General features: G+C 32.0%; 2 protein-coding genes across 2 annotated transcripts; both read left to right on the top strand.

The window, feature by feature from the left end:
• Positions 1-329: 329 nt before the first annotated feature.
• On the top strand, positions 330-2,522 carry LOC134278356 (disheveled-associated activator of morphogenesis 1-like). Its single transcript, XM_062760679.1, has 4 exons — positions 330-507; positions 1,719-1,912; positions 2,188-2,277; positions 2,514-2,522. Exons 2-4 carry the CDS (start codon positions 1,754-1,756, stop codon positions 2,520-2,522), a joined length of 258 nt encoding a protein of 85 aa, XP_062616663.1. The 5' UTR covers positions 330-507; positions 1,719-1,753.
• Positions 2,523-3,236: 714 nt separating this feature from the next.
• On the top strand, positions 3,237-25,576 carry LOC134278355 (disheveled-associated activator of morphogenesis 1-like). The gene is made up of 24 exons (XM_062760678.1): positions 3,237-3,248; positions 3,394-3,482; positions 3,701-3,836; positions 5,135-5,332; positions 5,501-5,611; positions 5,935-6,041; positions 6,143-6,209; positions 6,401-6,518; positions 6,708-6,843; positions 6,977-7,103; positions 7,192-7,314; positions 7,452-7,650; positions 11,333-11,442; positions 11,553-11,597; positions 11,741-11,992; positions 12,280-12,386; positions 12,532-12,620; positions 12,944-13,158; positions 13,377-13,438; positions 13,746-13,806; positions 14,793-14,924; positions 17,314-17,484; positions 17,770-17,854; positions 23,046-25,576. The coding sequence occupies exons 1-24, from the start codon at positions 3,237-3,239 to the stop codon at positions 23,177-23,179; spliced, it is 2,886 nt and encodes a 961-aa protein (XP_062616662.1). The 3' UTR covers positions 23,180-25,576.
• The last annotated feature ends 1,396 nt before the right edge of the window (positions 25,577-26,972 follow it).

Genomic DNA, 26,972 nt, shown 5'->3' with positions numbered 1-26,972 from the left:
TTCCCAGATACATTTGGATATTGTTATTTTCTTGTTTGTGCCTTATGGTTCAGGGAATGGAATTAAGCATGGCAGAACTCCTTGACCACTGGAGTATAAATTGATTAATTTGTGATGGATGGACTTGTTAGATTATACAGGAGAACTCTACTGGCATAAAAAATCGGGATCGTAAAATAATGACCAATTGCGATCAGGTGCTTCTCATAACAAGCGGAAATTCATTTTTTATGCCCCCCTGTTGATAATTTTAGATCCAAGGGTCTTATAATTCCTGCAGGTGACCGAACGTATGTAAGTTTTAATTTATCGGATTTTATCTAATTTTATCTATATTTTAGGGATAACCTCTGTAGATGCTATCATGCTCTGTTGAAATAAATGATGATATGATTCAGATAAAGTTACTGTTTTACAAGAGCTCCTACAGCTTTATTAAAATCTTGAAAGGGTGCTCTCAGCTGATTCATTGTATCAAGGCTTTCAGGAAGTTTATTATTTTTACTGGTAAGAAACATATACATCCTTTTTTTTGTATATATTCTTCTAATAGGTCAGTGACTGCAAATAAATGTTTCTTATGAAGGTTGGTGACTGCAAATGTTTCTTTACAAGATTCTTTTTTTTTTCCCTTCAACTTTAAATATAAATTTTATTTTAAAAATGCATAAAACTATAAAATATTGCTGTCTTTTGATGGTGGCCTTTCTTTACAATCATATATTTGGACATTATTTAGATTTTTATCTCAATTTCTTTTTGGTCAGGTGAAAAAGGGTAAAGGGCTGGATGATACAGAGCATACTGTACATTTAGAAACCAGGTGTCATAGTGGCTGAAAATAACTAAGAATGAAAATATAATTAGAGACTTCATCACCCATATATCAGTTTAAGATCTTTGACAGATTGTAATAGTGATTATAAAAAATGTTTTTGCACCTAGAAGTAAATGGATACCTCTTCCACAAAGAGCTTTCACCTGATCACAATACCGGTATATGTTATCATGAGAAACTGCCCAAATATCAGGCAAAGTTTATTTTAAAAACAGTCATTAAAGTTAATCCAGTGTGAATTTTATGGACATTGTATGTACAATGAACATTGGTCTTTTTCTGAATTCTCGGCTGAAAATTGAGAGTTTGTGGGGTCTGGTACGTATAACAAACACAATGTTGTGATTGTAGATGCAGAAAAATAGCCTTCTGTCAAGGTTCTGGGTTCTTCACATTGAACAATTAAAAAACTGTCTGATCGCAAAATATTTTAGAAAAAAGCAGAAAATTATAAATTCTATGTCATGAACATTAAAAAAAAAATAATTTCACTGATTAATAATAACTCGTGAGAACTTGAAGCGTTTTTATTGAATATAATTGATAATTAAAAACCAGATTTATATCTAGACTAGATCATTAATTATGAATGTGGAAAAGATACAGAGTACTTATTGTAATATATATTTCAATCGATGTTGTATTAAATAAGGAAGCATCTGATGAATAATTCACATAATTGTTCACCCATGACAATGACTGGTAATGAGTACACATCCTTGCTTCAAGTCAGCAGATCAGTTTATATTGTTTTACTTTAAGAGGAGCATTGCGAATTATTTTTTTTATTAACAGAGAGGGAATGTTGTACAGAGTGCAGACCTAGTGTTTTGTCATTATGAGCTCTCTGCTCAATGTTATCCTGTTTTATTGATTACAGTGTGTCCTATGGTGAATTAACCAGTGTCAGCCACGATGCCGGCACCAAAGAAAAGCATGTGTTGGTGTTTTGGAGGAAGACCGCCAGAAATAACTTATGGCATCGACGGAGACACGCCCCTCAAGGCTATGGAGGTGGAGGTGCCCATGCCAAGTGACGAAAAAGAAATCGACGAAAAATTTGCAGAAATTGTGGTAATTGAATATTCTTGCATAAAATCAACATGTGATTTATAGTATGGATTAATTCTTCAATTTGGTTCAGTAAATGTTCAAATTATCAGATTAAAAGAGGTTAAAATTGACCATTTATAAACATTTAATCATTTGATACATTGATCAATGAGTCTGCAATATATTTATAAGAGACTGACATATTTTATGAAAATTAGAGAGGGTACATAAATTATAAAAATAAATTTCACTGATCTATACAGATTTTTTTAATTTTTGTCACATCCATATTGCAGGAAGAGCTGGATGTGGATAAGCCACATAGAGATGCTTTGTTTAATCTTCCACCCGAGAAAAAATGGCAGCTTTATTGTAGTAAGATCCAGGTAAACCATAACTCTTGCAAATATTCACAGAGATAAAGTACATTGTTCTGAGATTCAATCAATCAATGTTGATGAATTAAATGACCATGATAACTAAATAGGTATGGCATGTGGATATACATGTACAGGTAAATACGTATGTAATCATGAGTCCAGGGTTGGAATAATTTAAGATGACTGAAACTTCATCAACAGAGTTTGAAATTAAAGATACATGAGACTGTGCTGTGTTTTAGATAGACTGAGCATAAAACATGGAAAGAGATGCAGTTTTGAATTTGTGATATGATATTGTGTTTGTAAACTTATTCCAGCTGGATTCATATTTTGGCATCTTTTACGCAGTCATTTGTGCACTTACTTATGAACTCGATCAAAATAAACATTGATGAACTAAGCCTAATAAACATAAACACAGAGTGCACTTTATTCATGAGTCAGGTGGTGCAACATACAACATAATACATACAACTGCACTAAATTATGAATATATTAAATGTTCACAACACATACATGTACACACTCAACTCTAAGCTATAATGGATTAAGATCTAATTTTCTAGATGATATCTTATGCCAAAAAATCAATTCACACTGAATATTCTATGAATAAATCCATTACATTCTCACATTATTTGTACTGGTCTTTTGGTTTTGTAGAACATTTTTGTTCTCTGAGACCACTGGCCAGATTTGGCATATAGCATTTATGAGAGGGGAACAAAAATTGTGAATTTCATCTGTAAGTTTGATTTTCATTTGCAAATGACATGTAAATAGTTAGATACAATAATGCAGTCCACTCCATTTCTTTTTATCAAAGTATTTGAAAATTTAAAAAAATAAAATGTGCTGACTTTCAGTGCATAAAAATTTATTACATGAAGTAATATGACTACATATTGTACATAATGTAACAGATTTTATGGGCAATAACTCTTACCAAAAGTTTAATAATAATGTTAATGACTGTAAGGTGATTTTTTTGAATTCATGAATTTGTGAAACATACTGAACAATTCTAAATTGTGATATATTAAAATTGATAAATTGCCAATGCTGTAGTATTATTCAATTAAAGGCATGCAAAACATAGAAAAAACTTTTGTATTGTAGATATTCCTAAGTTACAACACTGAAGAGGAAGAGCTGAGAACCAAAACAGTGGACAACTTAAAGACAGCCCTTAGAACACAACCAATGAGGTCTGTGGATGAATTTACATGCATATTTCAAATTTTACATCAAATTCTACTTTATATGCAAATTTTTTTTTTCAAAAAGTATTTACTTTAGTGTGAGATTGGTGAATATGAGTTCAAGAAATTATGAAAACTTATAAGAGGAATGAGACATGATCAAACATGTTTTCAAAAAATCTTGTGTAATCTTAATATGTTCAATACTGTCCTATATTCTACAGCTTTGTTACACGATTCAGCGAACAAGAAGGTCTTCAGAGCCTGCTGAAGTTCCTGGAGACGATGGATTATAAAACGTGTCAAAGTTCTATCCACACCTCTGTCATAGGATGTCTCAAGGCTCTCATGAACAATTCCGTAAGACATGTTTGATTTTTTTTAAATTAAATAAAATTTTCTTATTTGACAAATATTCATCAGAGATATATCTGGTATTCAGAATCCCATATTTTTGTAAATAGAATTCTTATTTTAAAATTCCTCACTTCAAGCTGAAAAAAAAAATCCACATGTGATTTTAGTAGTTCATATTTTGCCTGGATACTTTTGTATTCTTAACTGTATACGAGGGTTGTCCCAAAATTCCGTAGACAAGCGTTGTTTTGTAGGAACCCTACGTCATACATTAATGAAACTTCGTATATAGATTAAACAAACACTATCTAATAAATTTATGGAAAAATATGGAGTAACTACACAAATTATTCCAATTTAAAAGACACATTTCATTGTCTGGTGTAGGAAGGCAGCGCAATACCAAAAGTTGCAATGAGAATTTGGTATATAATATTTAAAATCCTGCGGAAAAGTATTTACTACCTTTTTTTTAATGGAAATGAAAATTCTCATTACTGTTTTATTAACTATATTTCCTCAAATTTTGGTGTTTATGCTTTGATAAATATGAATTTTATAACGCTTTATATACATGGGGTTGAAGTCCGAATTTTTTTTAAAATGGCGGCTGCGTTGGCCCAGGCGGCACACTGGACTGTGATCAAGTGTTTTGTTCATGAATTCATTCTTACAGAAATGTACCAGTCATAAATGTTTGGTAGACTAGGAAACTTTTTCACTTCCTTAGTATTTAAAATGAATAAAACAGCTTCTCTATGTATATGTGAATAACAGAAACTAAAATAAAAGACAGGGCTAAGAAATGGGCAAGAGTTCAATTGTGCATATCCATAAGAGAAAACAGACGAAAAGCCCGTAGAAATATAGCGTTTTCAAATTATTACTATTTCATACCTGTACATGCATATATTAAATTTGTTTACATATTTTAATGTTTTATCATATCATAGTAATTAAGATATTTTACATTTATAACTATAACCGTTTCTTTTAATTTCAGAATTTGATTTTGGTAATTGAAATATTTTCTCCAAAAATTTGAACAATTGACATTTGTATTTTTTGACGTAGCAGATTGCTCCGGGTGTTAGAGAACTATATCACTTTAAATGTTATACTCGAAAAGTTTTCAAGTTAACATGATAAAACTTCGTAATTTATCTGCCAAGTGCATGCTTTATCCACCCTAAAAAATTTATAAAGATACATTAATTTCTTTAAAAGATATGAGCTCAGTCTATGAAATTTTGGGACAACCCTTGTATATATAATTTTTTAAATTTTTTTTTAACAAATAGCAAGGAAGAGCTCATGTGCTTGCTCATCCAAACTGCATCAACATCATCGCTCAAAGCCTAGCAACGGAGAACATAAGGACCAAGGTAGCAGTCCTGGAAATTCTCGGTGCCATGTGCCTGGTTCCTGGGGGTCACAAGAAGGTACTGGAGGCCATGCTGCATTACCAGAAGTTTGCTGCTGAGAGGACCAGATTCCAGGTAAAATTTCCCCTAAAGAGAATTCAAAAATGAACTTTTGAAAAAAAGCATTTTTTTAGTATAGGCAGTTGAGTTCTTTAAAATGATATGATTAGTTTTTTGATATTCAGTAATTAATTAAATGTGAACTCCAATAAATGACTGGCTTATTGCTTTGCTTTAATATAGACCTTGATCAATGACCTTGACAGAAGTACAGGAATTTACAAGGAAGAGGTCAACTTGAAAACTGCCATAATGTCATTCATTAATGCTGCCCTTAGATACGGACCGGGAAAGGTGAGTTCCAGTGTTCATCTTTACAAGGGATTACTTGGTTTAATTTATAAGAAGTCCTTTTTGGGTACTAGTACATGTTTTCTGCAATATATGTTTGCCAATTGTTGATGCAACTATAAATAGGGTGGATTTTGTGAAAACTGCCAAACTCCAATTTTCAGGAAATATTGTATAAATGTATACTGAAGGCACTAATATAAGAGTTTTTATATAGTTCTCGATGTGATTTTGCTGAAATTTAATACATAAAGTTTACGATATAGAGTTTGCAAAAGAAAAAGGAAAGAAAAGAAATATTGAATTGTGTCCTCTTCATTTTATAGGAACATCTAGAGTTTCGTCTTCATCTCCGTTATGAGTTTCTCATGTTAGGTATTCAGCCTGTGATTGATAAGATGAGAAAGCAGCACGAAAATGCCACCTTAGATAGGTAACAATAATAAGATTTGTATACACTGTCACAAACAAGAGAAATGAAATTAATGGTGCATAGGAAGACACAGTCTGAACGTTTATTGCTTTATTTTTCAGACATTTGGATTTCTTTGAGATGAAAAGGAATGAAGATGAAAGAGAGATTTCAAAGAGATTTGAAAATGTAAGAGTTAGTTTGTATTTTAAAAAAACACATTTAACAGATAATATGCATTTGACTTGCTAACAAGCAGCAAGTTAATTATTTACACCAGGCAAGACAACCCTTTGTTAAGCATTTAAACTCACATCCCAGTAGATTTCACTGAAATGATTATCAATTTTAGTGAATGTTTTGTCACGTTTTGAATCTAGGTCCATGTAGACACTAAGAGTGCTTATTCCATGTTTGACTTACTGAGGAAGAAGTTAACCATGACTAGCAGCTACCAGCATCTTATGTCCATACTACAGCATCTACTTCTAATGCCATGTGAGTTTCAGGCCTGACATTAACTTGTCTGTTGAACTTTTTTATCATGATTTTCATAATTTGTGAAGCAAGATGATTCCTATATTTTTGAAATGTGTTTTATTGAGATTCAACAATATTTGAATCACAAGCAATATTATGCCATGCTTTATTTTTAAAAGTAAAACTGTATGAATTGTCTCCCCTTAGTTGGGAATGACAGCCATATTGCCGGGATGTGGAACTTGACTGACAGACTTGTCCAGCAGGTGGCGCTGCAGCAGAAGAATGGCCAGGATCCTGACTGTGCTCCAGTAGAAATGAATGTCAAACAGATGATCAGACAGTTAGTGCTTAAATTTTGAAATTCAAATTTGGCATTAATTGAATATTTAAAAGTAATGAATCCAAATAATATTGGGCATTCATACTTCCAAAATAATTTAAAAAATCTCAAATGTATATATTTTACTTCTAAGAATGACAAGTGGTGAGGACATTAAAAGCTTGCAACAAAAGCTGAGAGAGATGGAGAAAAGTCAAGAAGATTTACAGAGCAAAGTGGCCAAGAAAGAGAGAGACTGTGAAATAAAGGAACAGGAAAAGGTAAGGACCTGCTCATTTACTGACTGTATGTCTTTATGTGGCTCTAAACTATTTTTAAATCTAATTTTTGATTTTTTGTATTTTTCAGGATGAGCTTGCAGAGACAGTGACCAGAATGAAGGCTAAATTGGATCAGGAGAATGCAGCTCAAAATGAATTAAAACAAACAATAAATGAACTTAATCAGCAAATCCAAAATCTGTCTTCCCAGGTTTGTAAATATGAATTACATGTATCCTGTGCAATATTTTAGAATCATTGATGGCAAAATGGTACATCTCATTTGAAATATGGATCACGTTGAATTTTTGATTATAGAAAAAAAGTTTGATATTTCGTGTTTTTCAGCTTTGCAGTGAGCGTGGAGAGAGACAGAAGCTTACACATCTAGTCCAGACAGGCAGTCTACCTGACGACGCCAAGGTTGGACTGTCCACTCCCTCCGTGATAGAGCTCGGTGTCAATTCTCCTGTGATCAGACCTAACGTACCTCCACCCCCACCCCCTATCGGGGCACCACCTCCTCCCCCTCCACCACCTGCCCCAGGTGAGATAGGGAGCCACCTTACCATTCAATGTTATAATTTAAGGACACACATAAGTAATTTATCAGCTTGTCATCACATCACCTTATATCCTTCACTTGATTTTGGTCCACAGCTTACGCTAAGGACACAAAATTTTACCTGCAAACTTTCTTAAGGACGTTCGATCCTGATATTTTGAGCGTATTTCGCGCAGGTCCTTTATTCATAAAATTAAACATCATTTTTAGGTTCTTACAATAAAACTGAATTCTACAATGCAAATTAAACTATATTCAATGAAAAAACCACGATTAAATTCCATTCAAGTAGAATTAAGATAGGGACTATATTTTGTGGCGGAAGGTTTTTTAGACGAAAATGATCAGTTTTTTTAGCTCTACTGGTCAGAGACCAGAAGAGCTTATGCGATAGTAATGCGTCCGGCGTCCGTCCGTCTGTCCGTCTGTCTGTCTGTAAACAATTTTTCAAAATGCTACTCCTCCTACAGTTTTGATCTGATTTCAATGTAACTTGGCATATAAGTAGACTACACTAATATACATAATTCTGTGTATCGGTTTTTGATTTCGACAAACGGTGTTGGCGTTGTTACTAAAAATAGAAATTTCTTTGAAATTCTTTCGAAATGCTACTCCTCCTACAGTTTTGGTCTGATTTCAACATAACTTGGCACACAAGTAGACTACACTAAGATACATAATTCTGTATATCGGTTTTTGATTTCGACGAACGGTGTTGGCGTTGTTACTAAAAATAGAAATTTCTGTAAAATTCTTTCGAAATGCTAGTCCTCCTACAGTTTTGGTCTGATTTCAATATAACTTGGCACACAAGTAGACTACACTAAGATACATAATTCTGTGTATTGGTATTTGACTTCAATGAACATTATTACCTTGGTTAATAAAGATATCAATTTCTGTTACTCTCAAAATGCTACTTCAAATACAGTTTTAGTCTGATTATAATATAATGTGGCATGCAAGAAGACTAAACTAAGAACATAAAGAGACTTATTCAAGGATCATTATTCTCCTTTTTGCTAGTGTAAATTTCAATTCCCAACTGCTTAAGTACTTTCCTCTTCCTTTGCCATAAGTACAAACCAGTAGAGCTTCAGTCTCGACAGAGACTTCTGGTTTCCATTTGAACTATAACAGTACTGTTAATTTTGGATGTCTATTTTTCCATGCTGGTTGCACACAAAGCTGTTTTTTGCAGTGAAATATGTTATGCTGGTTCTGAAATATCTATTAAATTATTTCTTATAAATTCTATCAACACAAAGTGTGACAAATATAGTAAATATGTTCTGAAAATCCGGGAAAAAATTCAGCCAATTTTAACGTAAAATTCACACTTTTTTAGTAATATCTGAAAATGTACATCATATACCCCCACTTTTGATGTTCTTTTCTAAATATTCAAGATAACTTTGACCTATTTGCTTAAAATCAGAAAAAGTGTAAGACTTTAAAATAATTTTCTTGCTTATTATATTTTCAATGCCGGAAAAATAACATTTTATTAGTGCAGAAAGGTCAAATAATTGATTATGCGAAGAAATTTGAAACCTTTTCTTAGTCACAATTTTTAAGTGTCTTTTTTTTAAACAGACTTAAGAGTTCATTTAGTTTCATGCTTTAATTGGATAAAAATATTGGAGGGAAAACGTCGAAGATGTAATGTTTAATTAAGACATAAGTTTCAGTGCAGAAAGGTCATATTAAATGTACTGTAGCGCTAAAAGAAGCATATTGACCCCCATTTTTAGCTCTACTGGTCAGAGACCAGAAGAGCTTATGCGATAGTAATGCGTCCGTCGTCCGTCCGTCTGTTTGTCCGTCTGTCTGTCTGTCCGTCTGTCTGTCTGTCCGTCTGTCTGTCTGTCTGTCTGTCTGTCTGTCTGTCTGTAAACAATTTTTCAAAATGCTACTCCTCCTACAGTTTTGGTCTGATTTCAATATAACTTGGCACACAAGTAGACTACACAAAGATACATAATTCTGTGTATCGGTTTTTGATTTCGATGAACGGTGTTGCCGTGGTTACTAAAAATAGAAATTTCTGTGAAATTCTTTCAAAATGCTACTCCTCCTACAGTTTTGGTCTGATTTCAATATAACTTGGCACACAAGTAGACTACACTAAGATACATAATTCTGTGTATCGGTTTTTGATTTCGATGAAGGGTGTTACCGTGGTTACTAAAAATAGAAATTTCTGTGAAATTCTTTTAAAATGCTACTCCTCCTACAGTTTTGATCTGATTTCAATATAACTTGGCACACAAGTAGAATACACTAAGATACATAATTCTGTGTATCGGTTTTTGATTTTGATAAGCGGTGTTGCCCTGGTTACTAAAAATAGAATTTTCTGTGAAATTCTTTCAAAATGCTACTCCTCCTACAGTTTTGGTCTGATTTCAATATAACTTGGCACACAAGTAGACTACACTAAGATACTTAATTCTGTGTATCAGTTTTTGATTTCGATGAACGGTGTTGCTGTGGTTACTAAAAATAGAAATTTCTGTGAAATTCTTTCAAAATGCTACTCCTCTTACAGTTTTGGTCTGATTTCAATATAACTTGGCACACAAGTAGACTACACTAAGATACATAATTCTGTGTATCGGTTTTTGATTTCAATGAACGGTGTTACCGTGGTTACTAAAAATAGAATTTTCTGTGAAATTCTTTCAAAATGCTACTCCTCCTACAGTTTTGGTCTGATTTCAATATAACTTGGCACACAAGTAGACTACACTAAGATACATAATTCTGTGTATCGGTTTTTGATTTCGATGAACGGTGTTACCGTGGTTACTAAAAATAGAAATTTCTGTGAAATTCTTTTAAAATGCTACTTCTACAGTTTTGGTCTGATTTCAATATAACTTGGCACACAAGTAGACTACACTAAGATACATAATTCTGTATATTGGTTTTTGATTTTGATAAGCGGTGTTGCTATTGTTACTAAAAATAGAAATTTCTATGAAATTCTTTCAAAATGCTACTCCTCCTACAGTTTTGGTCTGATTTCAATATAACTTGGCACACAAGTAGACTACACTAAGATACAAAATTCTATATACATGTATCAGTTTTTGACTTTTATGAACATTATATATTGCTTTGGTTACTAAAAATAGAAATTTCTGTTAAATACTCTCAAAATGCTACTCCAAATACAGTTTAAGTCTGAATATAATATAATGTGGCATGCAAGTAAACTATACTAAGAACATAAAGAAACTTAATCAAGGATCATTATTCTTTTTTTATTGTTCTGGTAAAGTTTCAATTTCCAACTGCTTAAGAACTTTTCTCTTCCTTTGCTTTAAGTACAAACCAGTAGAGCTTCAGTCTCGACAGAGACTTCTGGTTTGATTTAAATTCTAATTAAGCTATGTATGTAGAAACTAAAAATATACTTGGCAAAAAAAGTTTAAGACTTTAAATATCAGGATCGAACGTCGTTAATTCAAGGAAAATAATCTCACATGAAGCATAATTCCAAATTTTTGTATGTCCAGTCATTATTGAAGTTTTTCATGATCTAATATCTTTTACACATTTTATTAACATGAAGTTTAATGTTTGGAAGCTAGAAGCATTCAATTTGATTGAAATGATGAGTTGAAGAGTTATGAAGAATGTTCACTTCTTGCAGGTGCCCCTCCACCTCCTCCAATAGGTGGTGGTAGCAGCACTCAGAAATTCTCCAATATACCTCGTCCAAAAAATCCCATGAAATCCCTCAACTGGTCTAAACTCTCAGAGGTGAGAAATACATGTGTACTTTCTTAACAAAATTATTTTCATTTTAAATGATGTGATAAATTCAATTTGATGAAATACAGAGGATAAAGAGGAAAACTGACTTTTTTCAGGCAAAAATTGCTGGCACAGTGTGGTCTAGACTTGATCCAGTAAAAGTAAGAAATGGTTCAATATTCAGTTACTTTATATATAAACTTCGCAAAATTTTTTCTCATAACAGAGTTTTCTCCCTTTAAAATGAGCTTTTATGCCATTTTCAATCCAATCCATTTATGGGAAAAAAAATTATTATTGATAGTTATACAGGCAGTTAGACCTGGAGGATTTTGAAAAGACTTTCTCAGCATATCAGAAACAGCAGAATCAGGAGGGGGAGGAAGGAGAATCCAATAAATCTAAGGCTAATAAGGAGCTGTCAGTCATCGATGGCCGCCGAGCTCAGAACTGTACAATCCTGCTGTCCAAACTCAAGATGACCAATGAGGAGGTCATATCAGCCATACTGACCATGGATAGTGGGGAAGACCTACCTAAGGATATGTTAGAACAGGTATCTGAACTTCCTTCATTTTCAGTAAAGCACACTTTGAATTTGTTATTAATATAATCCACTATATTTGATAAGTTCATAATACATTATGATTACAAACAATGAAAATCTGTCCAGGAAGTGTGAATTAATTTTTAGCATTTTCACTTTAACTGTGCTAACAGTATTTCCTATGAAGTTAATAACTCAATTATGAAGTGCAAGTGAAAACTTTGACTATGGAATTTTGTCTTTAAAACTTGAACAGGATAAGTAATTTTACTGAAGGGTATATTGAAATATTTCAGCTGCTGAAGTTTGTACCAACATCAGAGGAGACTCAGATGTTACTAGAGTACAGTAAGGAGATAGAACACATGGCCAGGGCTGACCGATTCCTGTATGAAGCCAGCAGGTAATGGACCAGAAATCTTCAAGTATACATTTATTATTGAAGAAAAATATTTTTTTAAAGTTTTGTAAACTCTTACTTTGCCATGAAAAAAAATCTTTAACTTTTACCTGCATATTGCTATAATTTTTCTCCTTATTTTTGGAAGGATTAATCATTATGAAGGAAGACTTAGTGCTTTATTTTTCAAAAAGAAATTCCCCGAAAAAATGTCGGATATTAGACCCAAAGTTGAAGGTAAGATATAATATTGTAAATCACTTTTTATTCACGTGAACTTCATTTTCATGTAATAATGCGAGACGGTGTGCTCGTGAGAATTTAATTCTTGTGTACCAGGGGTATTCATTGAGATTAAATAGAGCAATAACCACAATTCATGAAAATTCTGTCTTGCTTATCAAGAGTGATAGTGACTATCTCTTGGAAAAATGATGTCGCAAAAATTTAGTGATCTACAAAACCTAGTAAAACTGCTAGTTAATTTCTGAATTGAAATATGTTACATGTATAAAATAAAGTACCCATAATCATGACATTCCTTAATTATCATTTGATAGCAATAAAAGGAGCCTCCACTGAACTGATGAAGAGTAGAAGCCTGAGACAGATCCTGGAGATAATCCTGGCCCTGGGAAACTTCATGAACAGAGGTCAGCGCGGGAACGCCTCTGGTTATAGAATCAGTAGCCTGGGAAATCTGATAGACACTAAGTCCAGCACCAGTAAACACGTCACGCTACTTCACTATCTGGTAGATCTCGTGGAGAAAAAGGTGAGGACAAGTTATCAAAATCATGTAGAGCTTACTTAGAAAAAAGTACATGTAATAATAGCTAGGTTACAGTTTTTACAACAGGATATTGATTCATCACAAAGGACACATATGCAGTACAAATTCCATCAAAACTCATATTTGTTGGTAAACTGTAGTTTAATGACTTTGTACTGGTAAACTTGTAAGTTTATGGCTTTGTCTTTTCTTTCTTGCAGTTTCCAAGCATCCTGAAAATTGATACTGAACTAGCCAATGTCAGAATGGCTGCCAAAGTCAGGTGAGGAGCATTTATGGACATTCTTTATTACCATATGCTTATACAGTAAAACTTAGTTATAACAAAGTCACTGGGACCTGTGGAATGACTTTGCCATATCTGTAATTCTTTATATCCGTATAAGGAACTCTTGATTTATTTCCATTGGGGATCAAAGAAAACTTCTCTTTATTCATGAATTCGCAAAATCCATGTTTGTTCTAAACAAGTTTTACTGTACATGTATATCACTGAAGTGAAATTGTGCTTGCAGATGTACAGATCACCATTAGGACATATAAATTAAAAGTTTAATTTTCCGTTTCAGTATGTCAGAGTTAGACAAAGATATTGGAGACATCAAGTCAGGTCTGGACAGCATAGAAAAGGTAAAAATCTTTCCATTTACATGTGTAAAACATTAAAATTTGGAAGATCTTTTTATAATGTAGAAGCTTGGGCTCTACGGACCATGGATATCAATCTGGATAGCTCAGTGGTTAGGGGTCCCAGGCTTGATTCCCCATCCAGCCAACTGTTTTCTTCATGCATTTCTCCTTTCTTACTACAATACATTATTCAATCTCTATGATTTATTTGACATGGTATTAGATAAAATTTATTATCAGGGGTTCAAAATTCCTCAAGCCCGACGTCCCGGACTAACAAATTCCGGATCCGGACTCGGCATTTAGAATTCACCAAAGTCCTGGGACTTGGCTATGTTTCTTGTTAATCTTTTTTTATAAGTTAAAAACAATGATCGTAAAGCTAAAAATAAAGCAAATTCTCAAATGTATTCAGTAAAAATGTGGGTTTGTGGGCGTTAAAATACTCATAAAACATTACGAACATTTCGAAAATACAATCCGTCTTTTTATTTTCCGTTGCGGTTAGACTCTTGCTCTTACGCAATTTCTCGTGTTTCCTCCTATATGACAAACGGAAATGAGTTTGTTAAATTTTCGTTTTAGCTGTGACTTACAGCACATTCTAATTTCTATTTATTGTAACAGATGGTTTATTCAGTAGTGAGTATTTGTAAAAGTTATTGTAATGTACCAGTAACCTATCAGTCTGGTATTGTGTTGAAATACTCATGTATGACTATATGACAGTTTATGGAGAAAAAAATAAAACATATATTAATACATATAGTCTTTATTCATTCAATGCAACAAATGAAAATAAATTATAAGTAACATAAATTTAATGATGTATAGGTAAATATGGACTTTGAAATTTCATCCTCGGACTTGCCTAAAATTTGCTCTTTAAGTCCCGGACTTGACCATGACAAAAAAAATTTTGAACCCCTGATTATATATAGTAGTTAGTGTTCAAAGTAATTCACAAGATCAGGTATGAATTTTAGGAGCTGAAGTTCTTTGACAATACAGGAGAGATGAACAGCAGAAAATTTGTGTCTGTTATGACAAACTTCCACAATTTAGCATCCTACAATTTCTCAGAGATGGAGGAAGCAAAGGGAGAAATCAAGAAAAAGGTACATTACTTAAAGACGTACAACACACTGGGGGAGATAACTCTTGCGATTTCAATTGAACGTTTGACGTGACGTTAAATTAAACGTCAAAAATAAAGCGTCAAAACGACGAGTAAAACGATCCCGATGTATATCAATCATGAAAGAAAATTGGGATATGGTGCTTGGCTGTGATTGTGCGTTCCATACTCAATCAATAAGTATTTTTTTAATTAACCCGATTAAACTCCGTAAAAAGCAAGACATAAAATACCATCCCTTAATGTTTATTTCATTTCATTTCATATACAATAAATTGTATTTTTTATCAAAGCGCAGAATTTTCTTTTATTCTGAAAATTTTATTTTACATTGCCGAAATTCTCATTATGTACAATTGGCTATATAACATTCCGATTAATGACCTTCATTACAATTTGTGCATACACGATATAAATACACGTATTGTTTTTCTTGTTTAATTTAAATAAAACAACAATAAATAAACAAAAAACTTTTTACAATGTAAAATCGATGTTCTTCTCAGACCCTTACTGATCAAAGAGGAACAACTCTGAAAATGTAGGAGATGTTTATTTTCCTCCCTTTATTTACGGTTTTCCACAGAATCAGATACATTTACAGCAAGACCTGATAAATCCGGGAATTGAATACTATTGACCTCATATACACAATGTAAGTATAGAATTGAAAAGAATTGTTCACTTGTACTGAAATTATCTGCATTTATGAATATTCTATTGCAGCAAATCGTAACTTTGACTTTCTGTCAACAATGTCGGTTCGCATTTCCTCGAATCAAAACAAAACGTAGCCTATACGATTTTAAAAAATATCAATGTGCGATTTGATATAAAATGAAATAGATGAAGAGTTTAATGTTTGATATTTTGATATTTTGATATATTGAAGTTAATGTGGACGAATACGGAATTTTCATTTTAACTTTAGAAGCGACGACATTGAAAGAAATGCGTACAATATCATGAGGGGTGTATGTATGTATCTAATGCAAATGTCGATGTATCCCCACGGCCAAATACTGTCTCGTTTGAAATAATGACATGAAAGAAACTACAATTATTCCATTTATATCACAGGAGAGTTGAACAAACACCATTTTTTAATGAATAAAATTAAAGAAATAAAATTAAAAATCAACATATTCAGGTTCAACAAAACTTGAATTCGTATCCAGGTTTCATGTGATATGGAATGCATAACGCATATATACGTATATGGACTAAACACTAAATTTTTTTCAGTAATTTTTTCCTGATACATTTAAAAAGAGTAGTCAATATTTATTCTGCATTCATGAATTTCAAAACTAATGCATACCTCCGGGATTCTTGACGAAATACCAGTATATTTGCACTGTAAACGACGTTTCGTCAAACGCTAATCAAATGCTAATGGTCTGCGATGCAAAATAGGAAGGGGTGGGGGTGATAGGGGCATTCAAAAATTGCCTAAAAATCTACATTTAAATACGCTTTACATATGAGAACTTTTAAATTTATAAGTTAATATATTTTTCAAGCAAAAGCAATATTCCAATTTAATTTTTTTAATGTGTATTTGTAGATTCATATGACAAAGTGATCGACCCCCGTCTGAAAGACGCGCAGGAACGTGATTTATTGAGAAAGGGGGAGGGGGTAATTTTCCGCTATTAAATCAAAACTGGTCGTACAAAAATTATACAAAAAATTATGAAGATTATTTTTACTACCAGCTACCTAAAGAAAGTTTTTTACCAAAATTAAACGACAGGTTTTTTCACAAAAAAATTTTGAATTTGAAAAATACTCAATTTTCAAGGCTTGGAAAATTCATAGTTTTTCAGTTTAAGGTCTTTAAAAATTGTTTTGATGATGTGTATATCAAAAAGATGACTATGTTTTTGTGTTAAATGGTTAAAGGAATAAGCCAATGTAATTTGATATTTATATCTAACCTGGTTTTTTTGAAAATCAAGGTTTAAGTAGTTCATTGATTAAAAATTTTCTCTCCTTGTAAACAACTAAAGGGGGGTAACTTTCGGAAGTTCCTGTCCAAAAACCACTCGAACGATTTTGTCCAAAATATGCATACATGCAGTAGATATAGTCATGTACTAAATATACAAAAATAACGAAAATTAAACGACAGGAATTTTTGGGGGTAGGTGTGTTGTACATCCTTAAACAGAAATAAATTATAAAATCAAAGGTGTACAGAGAAATAAATTGTATTTGTAACCTTTCTATAATTGTATTACAGTGCAGTTAAACTAGTTTTAAAGCAGAAAGTTTTTTTTATAAAGCATCAGTCAAGATAACTATGTATTGTTCCATTGTTATCATTCATAAGGCTTGTATAAAACTGTGTTTCATTTCCTCTCCAGTTTGATTCTGTATGTGAATTCTTTGGTGAGGACCCAGCTCAGAACAAACCAGAGGACTTCTTCGGAATCCTAGACTCCTTCCTGGCCGCCATGTCTGATGCCAAAGCCGAGAACGAGAGAATAAAGCGACAGAAAGAGGAAGAGGAGAAGAGACAGGCTCTGGAAGAATCGGTTAGGGCTATTTTTATCTCGGTCAAACTGTTGAGTTGTAATTTGTTGTGACACCTTATTTTTGCCAGATTGTTTCACAGATCTAAAACAAAGTTTTCAGAAAGTTTAATGATTGGCCTATGTAATCTTGAATAGTACATATAAGAGAGTGAGAATGAAATTTTAGCATGCAAAAAATTGTTGATTTATATTAATGGGGTTTAAAAAGGGAAGAAATATACATGGCAGTATATGTGTTAAATATTACTGACTTTAAGAATTGACATGAAATATTTTTTTTATCAGCTGAAGAGAGAACGTGAGAGATTACGAAGTAAGAGAAGTTCTAGTCCTGCCACCAAGGGAGATAAGAAGGAACTATCTAACAAAGGTATCTAGGAATACATGTACTGGTCGATGGATCAAATTAAAGATGAAAAGTATTATTTGCCACATTTTTTGAAGTATGAAAACAATGGTATTTTTTTGATAGGTACCGATAGTAAAGCTTAGGTATGGGGCAAGGCTCAGTGGCACAATGGGTATGAGTGAATGAAAAATTCTATGGTTTGTGGAGCAGGCATTTATACAGCATATTTTCTTTTAGTTTAACATGCTGTTAAATGGGTACGGGCTTGAGCTTCAGAGACTTCAAGCTTTAGCTTTAATCTAAATAATGCTTCCGATGCTGTCAGCTGTACATTGGCATAGATTTTAAATTTAAACAGGTATAACACTTCAGGAACAAATTAGAAAGTATAGGCATTGGCCATAATTAGATGCAGGGTTGAGTTGTAAATTGTAACAAAGAATGTTTCCACCTAAGCATATTGCTGTGGCCCCTTTTTCGGACCTCTCCAACATCATTTAATTAACTCAAATCTGAATTATTTTACATCTTACCCATATTTTGTTATCTGTGTGGTACATTACTTCCAAATATAAACCTTGAAGACGGCGCTCTAGTCTTATTAAAGGTAATTAAAAATACCGACCGGTGGGTTCTAATTCTGCAATGTTGCGCTTGTCTGAGTTGGGTTTTAATTGTGTCTCATAAATATTTGGAGCAGGCGGAGCATTTCTTCGTTCGATTGAAAACATGTACATGTAATAGCTAGTTATAATGGCTTCTGGGAACTATTCAGCATGGTATATCAAAAATATTCAGAAAAGTAAACAAAAAGAACATGTTTAAACTAATCGAGGATTACACCGTTGTTTTTTGGAAAGAGGAATGCGAGGAGGATCTTTGAGATGTACATGTACTCCCTCCCAAAATCCAGAATCCTTCCCCCTACCCTCTTTTTTAAATTATCAGGGATTTATCATTTATATGTGTTTATATATTTAGCATATATTTATATATGTGTGTTAATACATTTTATATATATCAAGTTTGCTCTGTGCACTTGTGAAAACCAATTAAAATTTTTTTTTTGAAAAAAATAAGTAAAATCCAGAATTTTTTCAATTTTTGTAGGTTCTGTGTGGAAAATCAACACTAAATAAAGTAATTCTACTTGTTCATGAAAACACACACTTCATATTATTTTAATGAAAAGAAAAATAATATAAAAGAAAAATAACTTCTGTATTCTTTCCAAAAGAATAGTGCCGCATCAAATTTTTAAATATATAACTTTCTTATTCTTTCTTTCTCTCTCTCTTAGTACTTAAGTTAAGTACAATGAATACTTAGTACTTGTGTATGGAATTTCAAAACAAAACATTTTTTGCAATGCTGCATGTGGTACGTGATATTTAAGGTCAGACGAGACGTTCCTCAAAATCTGTTTTCTATATCTTCGTAATGTATGAAAAATATTCAAATTTTAAGAACATTCTGATTTCTAAACCAGTTTCTATACGTTTTTTTTTAATTCAAAGACTTAAACATTTGAAATTGGAAAATTATTTTTCTCCCCCAATGGATTATATAAGAAAAACTACCCATGGTATCTTGCAGAAATGCCCGGTAAGGTACCTCAATTTTTTGTGAGTAAACATGTTTAAGTAGCAATACTTCAAAGACAAACTCTTAGAAAAAATTATCTGTTATTAAGGAACGTCTCGTCTGTCCTTAATCTCTAAAACAATTTTATAAATTGTTAATGTGCTTGTTTGTCAGTCAAAAACATTTTGAGGAATGATGCTATTTCGATAATGTGGACTATCTCTTTAAAACTCTTTGCTATTTGAGCCCCCAGGCATGCTAAAAAATATATTTTGCACAATGTCCATTACCATATAAAAAAATATACTTGGCAGAAAAAATAAGTGTCAGTGTTGATCAATTAAAAATGTAATGGTATGTGTTGTTTTCTTTCGATGAAATGCTAATCTGAGCTACACCAGCCACATGATTTTGATTTTATTAACCCTTTGTGTGCGGGAACCCAATTTATCCCGCTTCAGACAAATTTGTCGATTACTGATTGGATAAAAGCTGATCACATGACACCCTGAAATTTTCCGTATTACGTCTCCATTTTCATATTACGTCTCCATCGAGGCGTAATATGAAAATTGGGCACGCGATTCCGTTCAAAGCGTTGTTATTGTAAATAAAAATGGCGGCTAAGAAAAGGTTAACGTAGGTAGTAAAGTAAATTCAATTAAAAAAAAAAGAATAAATAAATAAAAGGGGGGGGGGGGGGGCTCCGAGGTACGAAGAGCCTGTGAACATAATGTGACAATGAGTACTATACACGGAAAAAAAAGAAAATATGTGGGTGTTTTTAGGGCAAGTAATTTATCTGGCATATAAATGAGGCTTTCCGCTTATTTGTTGAAAAATTATACTTCATTTTCTTGTTTTTAATTGCAATTCTACGAAAACTTCTGTGTCCGTTTTTGGTTTTAACACTTATAACAGAGTACTAGATTTACCGCTTTTTGGCAGGTGAAACATCTGGTTCAGTCATAAATAAATACATAAATTTGTAAAAGTTTTTATGTACTCATGAATTCATTTAAACCTAGTAAACATGCCTGAAAAGTTTGAATAGTTTCTATGCACCTTGAAACGAGAAATCGCATAAAAATCAAAATCCGGGACTGTCGGGAGTCGGGAAGACTAGATATACCGCTTGCCATGGCCCATATAGATATAGCGAAGTCAATTTGGATACCAAGCTAAATAAATTTAATTGATTTCTTATACAGTTATAACTAATTACAGATATAGTGAAGTAATTTCATAGGTCCCAGTGACTTCGTTATAACTGAGTTTTACTGTTGGAATTGTACTTCTCAAACTCAAAAGTACACACTGTACAAGTTTTCACCTAGTAATATGTAATATGTCCTCTAGTTTAAAAATTTATAAGGCCCAAGAAGCTTCTGCATTCCATCCCTTCTAGATATGTAACAGTAAATGAATACAGAAAAAAGGCTAAGATTTGCTGTGAGAATTTTTTTTAATGATGGTCAAAATTGCATTTTGGTCTCCAAAGATATGTCTATTTTTAAATATGAAAATATGAATAGTTACTAAGAATACAAAGAAATCCCATAGTGGAAATAAAATATAAATTTCATTACTATATACAGGGTTATTTTCGCCCCGTGTTATTTTCGCCCTTTTGAAATTGTGAACAATTTTGCCCTGTTTTAAATTCACCCAGTCATAGTTCTTTTTAGGAAATTATGAGGTGTAATTTGAATTCGCCCAATCAAGGAGAGGGTGAAAGGGGCAAAAATAAAACAGGGGCGAAAATTTCCCTGCATACAGTATTAGGAATAATATTTTTTGTTGAAGTAAAAATTCAGGCACATTTAAAACTTGTGTAATAGGAAAGGAGAAAATGTATGGTAACTATGATTCGACCAGGAATTGAACTTAGGAACCCTGCAGCAGGCTGCTTCACTAGTCAGGTGCTCTACCGAATGAGCTACCCAGGTTGATACCCATAGCACAACCATTACATATCCCTCCTTAAAGTTATCTTTATCCTTGCAGACACAACCCAAATTCTTATTAGCCCCTGACAGGACTTTCACTTGCAAATCCAGAGGGGTCAATAGCATCAAATATGTAACAAGGAAGGAGAAAATGCACGGCTGGACCGTGAATCTAAGAAGGGGCCCCTGCATCACCGGTCAGATGTTCTACTGACTGAGCTTACTTGGCCTATATCCATGACCCATACCATTAGACTTGGATAAACTTAAAAGTATTTCATAATATATTGATTGATATTATGGTACATATCTGTCAACCATCATTAACTAAAATCAATTGAAAAAAATCAAAACTGTTATTCACCAGTGACCACATTGAATGAAGTCATTTTTGAAAACATTATAAATGACTGTTAAAGGTGCTTAAATTTCTAAAATTTAAAGTACTAGTTTTCCTGCTGTAGTTATTGTTGCCAGCCAGGAATAAAACTTCTAAAATAAATGCCACATTTCTTACAGAGAGAGAGAAGTACTGTGGGAGGAAAGTTGATGAATATGTAAACTTTACAAATACCACCGAGAAATGCATTTTCTTCAATAAAAGCAAAATTAAAAAAAAGATTTGAGAATTACTAGAGTATATTTAGGGCTGTTAGATACCAGTCATTAGAAAATAAGACCTCTATAACTTAGTGTAAATGTTATTTTATTATTTTTTTTTTAAAATTTATTTAACATATTGACTGCTTTAATTTGAAAATGAATACTAGTAACAGCAATTAGTTCATTGTTGTGCCAATTTGCTCCAAGATTTCCCAACCTCAAAAAACTGCATATTCTTTGAGGATCATACTTTCTTATATGATTGCCGATATTTCTTAAAATAATCACTGGTTTTATATTTACAGGCTAATTGAATCTTCAATTTATACTCTTTTTAGTTAAAATCTGAAAAAAAATCCATTAACTTGAATCAGAATTCACTTTAACCTACATGAATTTATCCCTTACTCAGATAAGTATACAATATGACTTTTCACAACATAACGGTATATATAACATTGACTTTATAATTGAGTTATTGTTTAAATTAATTTTTTTTTGCATAATATTAAACTAAAATTGAATTTTTAAAGCAATTGATTTATTTTTTTTTCATCAAAGTGCAATATTTTCTCTGAAAAATATAGTTAAAATGCTAAAAAGTCATTTTAAAAATAATTTTTTTGAAATTTTGGTTTCCATGGCAACATAAAATATAAGATTTTTAAAAAAAAATTGTTTAGATTAAAAAACACAACATTTGCTTTATATTTGCCAAATTTCAAGCAATTGGTTGTCAACAATTTTAGATATTTGCATTTTAGTGCACCATTGTGATAATTTTGTTGATATTACAAAACAACTCAGGCCTGAGGTTACAGCGCACGTAAAACTAGTCAGCACACAAAGGGTTATTCTCACAGGGCTACTTTGTGGACTTTATTTTTGCGTAATTTACCGTGGGCCAAGTTTTTTACACTAAGTGTAATCAATATACCTGGAAATTAATGCTATGCATTTAACAGTTTTTTGAGCTTTCTTGGCTTAAAAAAGGATTTTTGAAATTAGTAAATAAATTAAATGCATATGATTGAAAGTAGGCAATTTCTATGTACAATTTGCTGTTTGAATTCTAGGTGAATTTGATGAACTTATATCGGCCCTGCGGACTGGTGACGTGTTTGGGGAAGATCTTGTGAAAATGAGGAGGAACAGAAAGCGAGGCGGGGGTAATGTTGTGAATGGTAGAGAAAGGGGAGGTAAACTGTGATCTTCAAGTGTATTTATGTTCACTGTATAGTAGACAATTGTCATGGCAGTTATATGTTTCTACATTAGAGAAGGATAAAAACTTCAAGGTGTTGTGAATTTAAAGCACTTGTGACTTTATTTCTATAATCAGCATTAAATGAAGGAGGTCAGAACTGATACATTAAGTTAGAAAGAACAGGAAAATACAAGACTTGACTTGCTGCTATACAGTATTAGAAATAGTCCCTTTGTAGTAGAAATCAAGTCTAACTTGTATTAGATGAAAGATTTTGTTTTGCATTATAATGTTGTCAAGTGCTTAAAGCATCATTATGTTAGAAGTTGATATGATTGTCTTTAATGTGGAGAAAATGGTGATATAATGCACTACATGAAATGTGTGTTCCAGCTGATTTTTTTTTCCTAATCAAAGCTGGTTTAATTCTTTTATCTATCACTTTTCACATGACCATTCCAATTTACTGACTGTGCATGTTGTATGAGAATTAAGGTTTGTATTGTTCACGATATGCAGATTCCATAAGCATATACAGTCCACTCGACTTGGTTGTATTATAATATGTGATTATTAAACATAAAGTGCTGTAAATTTTTTTTTTTTTTGCTGCTGTCAAATTTTATACAAGGTGCAATATTATTTTTTCTAAAATATATATTTTTTCTTTGGTAACATTACTGTACTGTATATACTTGCCTGTAAGTTGGATTTTTGGGAGTTAAACTTTGGTCTAAAACTCTAAGTCCGACTTAAAGGTGAGACTGGTATTTAAGAAGGTTAGTCCCTCTAATATAAGCTTAAAAAATGCATTGGACTTACAGACGGACCGACTTATAGGCGAGTACGGTAAATTTTTATATAATTTAGAGTGTACTTGTTACATGTAATAAATTGTCTGGAATAATATAAAACTATTTGTTATTTATTAAGCAACAAAGTAGTATTTGTTTATCTATCAAAAAGTTTACAATATTGCTCAACTAAAGAACATTAAACACAAAATTGATTTTTTGGCTCTTAGTTATATTTACTTCTTTTCTAAATCCTTTTTAAATTGCAGAATTGCAGGTCCAATTTAAATTGTACATGTAATAGATTGTGTGATAAACATTTTTTCTGTACTTTTTATGGCTCCCATACTAAGTTTTACATTAAGTAAACCGCATCTTATATGATATTGTAAACATAAACTAAGGGGTTGTATTGTACATGCATATTCATTGTAAACTCTACTTATATACTCCATAACCTTTATTGTATTCATCTGTTGAGAATCAGCTACCTTCTTCATCTCATCAAAGTGGAATTTCAGATTTGATGAGGTAGGTATGCGGTATTTGTTGATCTAAATGCTGTAGAAAAGTGTGTAATCTATGTTGTAACTAAAGCTATCAATTTTTGTGTTAATTAAAGTTAAATTTTGTTTAAATTAGTTAAAACACTGTAATGAATTTGCCAGTAATTTGCTGTGCAAAAACTTTATATATAGACTTAATATATTTTAAATTTTACATTATACCAACTTAATATTTTTTAGAAGAATGTATTTATTATACAATGTAACTCTTATTCATAACTTATTTCATATTGTTTGAATTTTCATTTCATTAGCTGAAAAAGACTGCCACAAACATACATGTAATTGATAACAGCTCTTCCAAACAATAACATTTATTTTTACATTTAAAAACAATTCCTAGGTCCTTGCTTTAATTCCTTAGTTGTGAGTTCTCTAGCAATAAAAGTAAAATTTGCCATCTCTTCTTGACATGTTCCAACAAAGTACTTCACTGTACTGGACATACATATAAATTCAATTGGTTCACCTTACATTAATGCAATCATTACAAAGTCATGGTTTAGTGCTTTTGAACTGTAAATAGTAGTCAAGATTAGAAATCATTTTGTCAATTTCCTTCTCAATACATGTACATGGAGTTTCAAGAAGATCAAACTGGTGCATTCAATTTTGTGAATTCCCAAAATTTTCATTCTTGATGTGCCTTTCACATCATCAGATAATATTTTCCAGAAAGGTGCAATATGTAAATTTTTGGTGTTTATAGGCTCAAGTAAAAAGCATTACGGTGAACATTTTTGGAGTGCAATACACAAACTCACATCACAAAATAGGCTGCTCATAAATAGCATTTGGTGATTTTTGTACCCTTGAAAATAGATAGTAAAACTTATCAGAATTTACAAGATTAGTAAGGTGCATGTCAAATGCTCAACTTTATAAAGTACATGTAATATACATGAATCTGCCATGTATTTTTTTTACTGTATAATCAATAGATCTGAAAGATTTCTTTTTTATATGTGTTTTGTTAAAAGTTACAATATGTTTCATTTCCTCGATATTGGTTGATTTTCATTTTTTGTTATTTTTGTAATTATTGAAATAAAAATAACCACCAAATTTCAGCTGTTTCATGGTAACTTATTTTTTCCCATGGTAATATTTTTTCTCTTTCAAAAGTAAGGAATTATATGTAAACATAAAAATTGTAGAAATTGCACACAAAGACTGATTTTTGTTAACAAAAACTACTAAATTTTGTGATAAGTGTATGAAACAATGTGTGCCAGATAATTTTATTGTTGACATTTTACTTTGACCGCCATTGGTACATGTAGCAAAAGGTCCTGCTAATAAAAGGAAATAGGCAAGTGTAGGGTTTCATTAAAGATTTAAAGATAATCTGTGAGTCTTCATAATTATATTAATTTATGTACTATGTACAGTTTACAAGATTATGAATCTAATCAAAGTATATTAGTTGTTTTGATTTTTTTTTGTAAAAAAAAATGAATATGTCATATTCTATGATCAACATCTTTATTTTTAATGTTTTTTTTAAAGATTTCAAATAAGATCTGAAGTAAACCTGCAGTAAAATCTTTTGTAGTTCCTTTTATTTGATTCTCATTTTACAACAAATATTTTTTTTCAAATTTCAGGAAATGTTTCTAATTTTTAATAACAATTCAAAAGAAGGGTGGTGGTGTTTTTTGTTTTTTTTTTTAAATCTTCATTTCAAATTATTTTTATTTTTATTAATATAAAAAATCCCCTAAAGATAAAATAACTTTGGCCTTGCTGTCAAATGTGAGCAAGAGGTCTATAGGCCACAATCTCACCCAAGTCATATTGGCCCTGCTACTCTTGAAAATAAAGAATTTTAAATTGGGAGTACTGTGCAATGTGGATGCTTAAAAATTCCAAACTTTTGGAAAATTTGAAATCACATAATTTCACCACAATCAATAGCTAAAAATCTAATGACTTTTCAACTCTATATACAACTATTCCCCTCAATAGATTAAAGTCCAGGCGATTTGAAATCATTGACAGCTGCTTTGTCAATAAAACTGGAACTTTTAAATCCTTGTCATTGGTCATCATTTGCAAAATTATTTTGTACATAAACATTCTGATTGTACTAACAAGTACTCCGAAATTGATATTAAAAAGATGCTTGAGTTTCTGATTGACAATATCTACATGGTTTTTGGAGACCAGGTCTTCCAGCAATCTGTTGGAATTCCCATAGATAACAATTGTACCCCCCATTATTAGCATACTTAATTTTGTATTCATTCATTTTGCTCAGAATTTTACATGAGAAAGAAAACACTTGCTGTGACCTTCAATGCTACCTTTAAGATATATTGATGACATATACTCAGTTAACAATATTTCCATTCATAAGTCAACAAGGTAAGTAACTGACAAACAAGTTGATGAAACAAGTATAAAAGTCATCCCTTATTATGCAGCAACATACCC

This window comes from Saccostrea cucullata, unplaced genomic scaffold, assembly GCF_032062105.1.
Source record: "Saccostrea cucullata isolate Sc308-1 unplaced genomic scaffold, CSIRO_AGI_Scuc_v1 ctg303, whole genome shotgun sequence".
NCBI lineage: Eukaryota > Metazoa > Mollusca > Bivalvia > Ostreida > Ostreidae > Saccostrea > Saccostrea cuccullata.
Note: the sequence above shows the minus strand (reverse complement) of the source record. Positions and strands in the feature narration are given on the sequence as shown.